The sequence below is a fragment of the Acanthisitta chloris genome, unplaced genomic scaffold, assembly GCF_000695815.1.
Source record: "Acanthisitta chloris isolate BGI_N310 unplaced genomic scaffold, ASM69581v1 scaffold40383, whole genome shotgun sequence".
NCBI classification, from domain to species: domain Eukaryota; kingdom Metazoa; phylum Chordata; class Aves; order Passeriformes; family Acanthisittidae; genus Acanthisitta; species Acanthisitta chloris.
In genome coordinates, this window is record NW_008666146.1 from 5,230 (window position 1) to 14,022 (window position 8,793).

At 52.4% G+C, this 8,793-nt stretch overlaps 1 protein-coding gene across 1 annotated transcript in view; it reads right to left on the bottom strand.

The window, feature by feature from the left end:
• Positions 1-8,793, bottom strand: part of CADM1 (cell adhesion molecule 1) — a gene marked incomplete at its 5' end in the record, with an annotated part of 18,545 nt that overhangs the window by 4,295 nt on the left and 5,457 nt on the right. The window contains 2 exons of the mRNA XM_009071981.1: positions 1,225-1,324; positions 8,699-8,793. The exon at positions 8,699-8,793 is cut by the window's right edge and continues 67 nt beyond it. Of these exons, the coding sequence (XP_009070229.1) occupies positions 1,225-1,324; positions 8,699-8,793 (195 nt within the window). The remainder of the gene's footprint in view (positions 1-1,224; positions 1,325-8,698) is intronic.

Sequence of the window (8,793 nt, forward strand, 5' to 3'; positions counted from 1 at the left end):
GGCTCTGAGCATAGCTACTAAAGGGAATTCAGCAGGGACGTGCCAGTCTCTGAAGTACAGGGAAAGAACTGCCCTGATGCTGAACAGAAGAGACTGGGAAGTGGGAACCAAGAGGATGCTGTGGGAGGGGAGGTGGGCTGCTGGGGAGGGTGAGGGCAGCCCAGACCTCCTCAGTGCTGGGCTCCCACCCTGCCTGTGCCCAGCTCCGGGATAGCTACTAAAGGGAATTCAGCAGGGACGTGCCAGTCTCTGAAGTACAGGGAAAGAACTGCCCTGATGCTGAACAGAAGAGACTGGGAAGTGGGAACCAAGAGGATGCTGTGGGAGGGGAGGTGGGCTGCTGGGGAGGGTGAGGGCAGCCCAGACCTCCTCAGTGCTGGGCTCCCACCCTGCCTGTGCCCAGCTCCGGGCACGCTACCACGGAGGCGCTGACAGATCCCAGGGATGTTTGCAGAAATCTTATGGACATGATGAAAATAAAGCAGGAGAGTCAATACTTGACAGCCATAAATCCAAGTGGAAGAGAAAGTATTTAAAAAAAAATAAAGCCGACAAAACTTAAATTAGAACAGCAATGAAAGTGTGGGAGAAAATCTACCCTTCCTTGCCAGGATTTTCTTGATGCATAAATGTCTTCAACTGCCTAAGAAAGCCTCAAGGGCTTGGCAAGAAGAGGAGAGAGAATAAAACTTGCATTCCACAGAAACCACACAGGGCACCAAAAGGGAGGAAAACCATCAGAGTCAGTGGAAGCAGAAGCACAGACTGCCTTACCTGGGCATCCATCCCACTTCCAGAGGGGCTCAGTGCCGTGGTGCCAGGCTGACCTCCTCGCACCAGCACCTCCTGGGGCCCCAAGGCAGCCCCTGACCCTGCTACTGCAGATCAATCCAGCCCAGGAGTAATGGCAGATTAATGCCACCCAAGCCATTCCCTGGGGGAAGAGGTGTCCAGTCAAAAGCCTTTCCCTTCTGCACCCAGGGGCTCCTGTGCTGTGGTCAGGAAGAGTTCTAGGTGCTCTTCCAGAGGAAATCCCTCAGCTGCTAGGCACACAGGAATAAATGCAAATCAAACCAGATGCCTTTAGTGCTCAGCAGGTGCTTGGGTGCAGAACTCTCTCCTTCACACTGGGACATCATCTTTGCAGCAGGGAATGGCAAAGGATCAGAGGCTGCGTAACATCCCCTCGCCGCCCCGCGCCGTCCCGGGAAGGGCACAACTTACTGTGGCTTTCCAAAGGCTGTGCACGTCAGCTCCAGCGGTTCCCCTTCTCTCGTCAGGCCTTGCAAGGGGTAATTCTGAGAAACTCGCACTTGAGGCTTATCTGCAGGACACAAAAATCACTCTGTGAGCCCTCGGTCACGCCGGGCGCTCGCTGCCGGCGGCAGGGCGGCACTCGGGTCCCACCACGGCGTGTGCCGCCCGGGAAAGCTGCTTTGCCACACAGTTTAGCTCTGAACCCGCTCAAGCTAAAAGGAACTCGTTTGCCTTCACGCGAGGCGAAGCCGGAGGGGCCTGCGGTGCCCGGAATTGATGGTTTTGTGGCGCATCGGCGACTCCTGCACCACAACCCCCGGAGGAAGAGACGCCTGTCAGAGACACAAACAGAGCCACAGCCACTGCTGCCTTTGTGCAAACAACTGCAGGTTGGGTTTCGTCCCGACGAAGCTCCTCTAAACCCTACAATAAACAGGGAGTTAAAGCATGGATAGTTAGGGAGCCAACTCAAAAACACTTTACTAAGACCCTGCAGGAAAAAAAACAGCCAAACCGCAAAGCAACAGTCCACAATTAAAAAATTCATTACCTCCCACGACTGAAACAGAGATTAAAAACGCAATCTGAGCTGTAGCTAAAACGTTATCAGCGCAGGAAATCAATTCAAGGCTACAAGTGCCATTAAGCCATAGATATTTTTCAGGAATTTACTCAACTGTAAGGAACAAAGGAAGGCAAAAAATCAGTATGCATAAAGGTTGAAGCCATTTAAATGTTTCTATTTCCTTTGAGAGTAACTGCTACCCAAAATATTGGCTGGCTGCATTTTATTAACTGTGTTTAACTCATTAACATGCCTCCTATGGAATAATAGAGATTAGAAAAAAACCTGCGTGTCAGGATTTAACCAATTTAAACTCTCATAATTTTCAGTAATGGAATAAGCTACACGAGTAAATCCTCTCCCGAGATGACTCTACCACAACATTTCATCAGCTAATCCCTGCTACAGATGCTCCTCGCAGCTCTGGGCCTGGGGTGTCCCTGTGGGTTGGGGGCTGCCCCAAGGGACCGAGTCCCAGTCCCATGGGAATGGGACACCTTCCCACGCTGGAAAACAGCCCAGCCTGGGAGGGCTGAGGCAGCAGCACTGCGCGAGGAGCGCGGCAGGACGAGTTCGCCCTGGTGCGCGCAGGGAGCGTATCCCCTCGGCGCGGCTCCGGCTCAGCACTCCCAGCACTGCTCCCACCCCTGCCCATCTGCTCCCCGTTTCCACGCGCTCTGCGGCAGCACCAGAGCCTGTGCCAGGAACATGGATGCTGCTACGGCCACGCTGTGGAAGGAGTAGGAAACCTTCCCAGCCTAATTCACCTGGCACTGCAGCACCCCGCGCGGAGCGAGCTCTGCGCACGCCTTCCCTGTTTGCCTCTCTGCTGCTCCCATCCCCTTTCCATTAGGTAAGTTTTAGTATTTCTAATGAGCTGTTTACCACTGACAATTACTTATGGAAATCAGGAGAAACACACCCAGGCTCACTGTACTGAGAATGAACTGACAACTCTGTGAGCTCCCACTGCCCCACAGCTCCATGAACCGACGGTGGCAGTGAGGTGAACCTGTCCCTGGTGGGTCACCTGCCACAGGAATCGGAGTGTATCAGCACTTCTGCCCACACTTGGTGAAGCCAAGAGCTTCCCAATGGAGTTATCACAGCAAATGTCTTTCCCAAGAATGACTTGCCAGCACACTGGGAATTACAGTGGACACTCAGAAACCATTTCCCAAGGCTGAAGGACTCAGAGGGATGTCTGGGCACTCCGGAGGACTGGCAGGCATTAGGTTCATCACGTGCAAAAGCAGTGCCACCCAAGAGGCTGCAGAGGAGGTGGTGGTGGTGCCTTTTCCTCCTTTGTTTAAGGATGTGCTTTTAGACAATCTCAAATTCCACTTCCACTGCTCCCACCTTGCCTCGCGCAGTGTATTTTCCTCCGATTATGGACTCCTGGTGAAGCTCAGTGAAATGCCATGGGACCCTGAGAGGGACTGTGACATTTAGCACACACAGCCTGAGCTCGACGGCTCCGGCACCTGGACCAGCCACTCAGCACTGCTCTGTTAAAGGCTCTTTGGGACGGTGACAGGAGGCTAAGAAGGAGCAGTTTTTACCACCAAGTTCATTCCAGCAGCAAAAAATCCTCAACTGGTAACTTCATCACATCACAGCACTGCACTGCTCCAGACAAACAAACACTTGCCTCTGCGCCCAAGCCCCTGCACACTCCACAGCAGCCAATTACACCCAACAACCCACAGCTATTTCCTACTATGCCTATTTCTAGCGGCTTAAAAAAACAGCCTCGTAATTTAATAAGGCACCTTTATTAAGCTAAATTCATTCAAAAGCTCGGAGTGATATACAAGGTTAAATACCAGTCATCTAAAGGTTACACTGTAGCAGCAACCAATTTGAAAAACTTATTACAAAGCCATTCTGCATTTGATGAGATTCTCCCACGACAGGCGCGGCGTGTGCCGCGCGCCCCGAAACACTGCGGATCCCCTCGGGACGCCTCGGCCACCCCAGGCCTCAAACTCTCTGCTTGGGAACTTACCAAACCACTCGCCTTTCTCTGCCTTTGTCCCAGTTCCTCCTTTTTTAGCTGCTCTCCTGCTTCTGCGCCATCAGCAAAGATTATTAACAGCCACTCTTTAAGAACTTCAAATGCTTCAACAGAACAGCATCAGGCCAAGCACCCGAGCCCCTGCATTCCCTCTAAAAATACCAGCACTGCTGATTACTCCCTAATGACTATCCTTTGAGATCTGCCAGTTAGTGATTTCTTAATCCATTTAAACATGTGCTTCATCGATAATGCTTAGATGTCATTAATCAGCCGAGATAAAACGTTACACCGAGTTCGGGGCCTTACAAAGGCCTAAGCCTATTATTTCCACCCGTTTCTTTTCATCAGCCCAGCCCACAGTCTGGAAGGCAGGAGAGCTCACCCCCCCAAACCCAGCACCAGGAGGACTTGGCAGCCTGGCTCCTCGTGTGCCCGGGCATCGCGGTGCTGCGGGACCCTCCTGACCACCACCAGCAAACCATCCACCCCTCCCTGGATGACACGCTCCCTGCTGAGGCTAAGACAGCCGGGAGGATTCTTCCCGCGCGCTGCTCTGGGACCTGCGGTCAGACCGGCAGCGACTCGGCCGAGCGGGCTCTGCCCTGCGCGGTGAGATGAGGTGCCAGCTCCAAGTTTAAAATCCGTTTTCTGGTCGCCGTGTGAACTGCTGACGTGGCCTCTTGGCACACCCGATGCCAGATGGCATCCCCGGGCGCCGAGCCGTGCTCCTGCCCACTGCAGGCACTTCCAGCCTCAGCACTTCCCAGATCATACTCTACGCATCTCCCTTTGGGTGGGCACCGCTTCGTCCAGCTCCTCATCCCTGCTCTGTGCCAAGGGAGCTGCTCAGTCCTGACCTCTGGGAGCCTCTGGTCCCAAAGAGCAGGAGGAGTGTGTTCTTCCATGTTAATGTTAAAAGAAGTCGGTGGAGTTAACACTGATCCACACAACAGGCACCTGTACTCCCAATCCAGCGGGGATGCTCATCAGGAATGCGCTGTGCGTCAGAGCCAGCCCAGCCCAGCAGTGCCCTGCCTGCTCCTCACCTCTGACAAGGACAGAGGCTGCGCTGCTGCTTTCCAGCCTCCATACACAACCTATTCCACAAACACAGCCCGTGTTTAAAACACGCACAGCGCAGGACTGGGAGGGCACACCTTGTCTGGACGAGCTTGTCGACCCCAAACACGACTGCAAAATTCACCCTCAACACAACCAATTTCATCACTCCGCATGTTGCAGGAAAGGGAACGCAGAGCCCAAAGGCATTTTGGGGATAAACACTTCTCTCTTAAATATTTAAGCACATGCTGCTGCTTCCTGCCCACGAACGGCGCAGCCCGGGCCGCCCCGCTCTCCCCACAGCACCTCCGAGCAAACCCTATTAATGAGCTCGCAAACGAGCTCCCAACTGGGAAATGTCACAAACAAGAGTGGCTAATGCCCCAGAAAATCAAATAACTGAACACTCGGCTGATTGTGGTGCTTTTCATATTCACTAAGAGAAAAAAAAAAAAGAAGCCTTAAATCAAAGTTTCTGAAGGGGTCAACACCTCTCTGAACAAAACAACTCATTTATTCGCTTTTAGCCATCTCCAGATGATAAATTACATTGATGTTAATCACTTCACTGCATACTATGCAATTAATATTTGCACCAGACAGAAATGTAAGGATTACTGGAGATGCAGCAGCTGATCTTAAACATAATTGGGCACAGAAACTGCTCACATTGCAATGGCAGAGGCTGCACCCCACTCCGCTGGCGCAGACTTCAGCAGTACACGTGTAGGTATTACAAAAACCAATGCACAATTAATTGCAACTTCAGAAAAGCACAAAGAGCCAACCCCGAGAAAAGGCCAAGCCGAGGCTTCGCCAGTCACTCCCAGCACCACGTAATGAGGGAAGGAAACGCACCGCGAGGGCTCAAGGCGAACGTCTCCCAGAATATCTGGTTCCATTCAGTTCCTTAATGATATTTTAATGCATTTTGTTGCTTCATTTCCTTTCTAAAATTACACCCAAGGCGCTGGTCTCCCATCGCTCACTGACGGATCTGAGACACACAAAGAGTGACTGGGGACACCAGGGACCGTGGCCACCACAGCACAGGGCTGGGGCTGCTCTCTGGGCACGGGAGTGCTCTGGCCACTGAGAGCCCCTGGCTCCCTTGGCCAAACCCTCTTTGCTTCTGTGGAGCATTACCAGGAGGGTTTCATGCGCATTATGGTGCTTGGCAGATTTCTTTCCACACACCCTACAACCACGAGGAAGCATCAATCTCAAACTTCACCACAGGCCAGACCGTGCCATGTTAGATATGCAACAAACAGCTTAGGTCGTGAGTAGGGTAAGTGAATACCCAGCACTGTTGTTTTCTGATTTTTGTCTGGGAATACAAACCCCACAACTTTTGAGCTGCATCTTAGAAAAAAATCTCTCCCTACTCTGAAATTTAGTCAGACAAAAAACACCTCATTATCTGAGCAGGCTCCATCCATCATCCTCCTGTCCTTCCCCAACACATTTCATGCTCCAGTTGGATACATTAAGTGCAGAGAAATTCGACATCTGCTGAGAAAAACATTCTGCTGTGCCCTGCTATGTTCCGAAGGGGAGGACCCGCTGTGCCCGGGGGGAGCGGGCAGGATCTGTGGGGAGGATGCTGGAGCAGAGAGCGGAACACACGGCCCAGGTAACCGACCTGGGCTGTGCCTCTCCAGCTGCACGGAGAGCAGCAGCACCAGGCGGAACGAGAGAGGAGTTCAGACAGCAGTGCAGACCTGAGGGCTGCGTGTCTGCAGGGCCACAGCACGGGCAGCGGCTGGAGGAGCATCCTCTGCTCAAACTGCACATCCCACATCCAACAGCAACTGGGAACACACCAGCCAGGCCTGGCTGCAGGAGCCCCAGTTCCCCCAGAGACCGAGCTCACCTCCACGGGGCTGATGGAGATCCCTGTCCACAGGGACAAGAGGCTGTGCCACCTGCCCAGGCTCTCCCACCGGATGACGAGTCATCGTCCCGAGACAGGGGAAACTCAGGGGTCAGTGTGCTCTGAAACTGCCTTTTCTTCTGAGCTCAGGCCCAGCAGCAGGGATGGAATGCAGGTGTCTGGCCGTGCTCCAGCACACGAGTCCTGGAGCTGCTAATTGCTGGGAGCTGCGAGGTCACGACACACGTTCTCGGGCTGGGGCTCTTCTCCAGCCATCTGCTGCTGCCCACCGACGGAATGGACTGGGCTAACTGGGTCAGGTCCCATATCTGAGCATAATTACTTTCAATAAGCTCAGAGTTTAGTTCAGAATATAAAAACAAACCAGTCTGAACATTCTGCTTACCCCCGTTCCCCTCCAGGGACGCTCAGTGTCCCACCAACAGCTCCAGAACAGCCTAAGGGGATGCTAAAACCAGTGGCAAGGGCAGAAAACTCTGCACAGGATGCAGCAGAACCTCCAGTGCAGGAGCTGAAGGCTGCAGGTGTCCTAGGACACCCTTCTAGTGCAGGAGTTGAAGGCTGCAGGTGTCCTAGGACACCCAGAAAACTGTGCTTTAGGGGTGCTTTGCCCTCATTGCCTGAAGAACCCCCTGAGGCTGCAAACCAAAGTGGCCAAGGAGGGACTGATCTGGGGAAGACGCTAAGTTTTTTTGCAGAAACAGCAGCTCTCCCATCCTGCCAAACCCCCAGGATTTCAGAGGAATCTGAAAGGAAGCCTTCAAGGCTGTCCAACACCCTTTCAGCCCTGTGAGGCTCCAATCCCTCTGCAGAACAGTGTACATGGGATTTTTCCCTCTTCCCTGTTAAGTATTTGATCAAGCCTCACAAAGGTGCTAATGTATTATTAAAGCTAATGGAGCTCTACAAGAAATGTTAATGGACATTAAGTTTGCATAAATGAATTACACATTAGCACAGTCACAAGAAATCTCGTATCTGCCAATTTCGGCAGTATCTGATCATTCCTGTTTTCCTCATTACAGGAACATTACTTCCCGCTAGTTTCGGAGATATGAGAATTGTAACCAAGATGTTCATAATGAAACTACATAATGAAGCAGATGAAATAAATTAGTGCAAAACTTCCTCTTCTCCTTTCAGTGTGATGTAGTTGGAACGAACCTACCAAAACACTCCCCCGAGCACCTGGCCTTGCTGCTGGGACCGTCCCACTGTGCTTTTCGGAGCCACGTGGGAGCAGAGGAGCACGTGTACCCAGCCCTGACGCTGCCCCGGGCTGGATGTCCAGCACGGCTGCATTTGGGACCACAGACATCTGCAGGTACCTGCTCACAGCCCTCGTTACTGCCATGGACAGGGAAGCAGCTCCCGGGGGCAGCGAGGTGCATTAACACCGAACGTGCCAGGGGTTGGCCTCAATCAGTGCTGCTGCTACAGGTTCCACACATTTCCAGTCCCTCTGATGTACAGAACCAGTCGGTGCCTTACGCTCACCGTGCACAACACTGAGTTTCTGTTGCACAGTGCCCGGTGTTTGCCCAGTCACTTTGAGTGGGAGGGATGAAGCATTTTTCAAAGAGAGAAGTAGGTTGCTAGAAGAAAAATACTCAGATTTAATCTGTTCTGACAATTATAAAGCCCAGCCAGGAACCTTTGATGCAAATTCTGCGTACAGAGACTTATTTCTGAAGGGAAGGCAGGAGTGTGTTTATGGCAGCACAGAGGGCTGGGAAAGTCGTGGCTTCATCTATTCTCCCCAACACTTGGATTCAGGTTCCTAAGTAACAGGATATAATCCTCATCAGCGCTGGAATTTCATCATGTTGTGAACTGCTCCTGAACTCCCAAGGGAGCAATTTTACACACAAAGAGAATTAAAGGTTCTGCTACTCACACATGACTTCCAGGTAACGCTGTGTCTGCAAGTCTTTGACCGCAGGGTGATCCACCAGGCAGATGACAGGGACCCCGTCGTCCTCGCGCCCCACC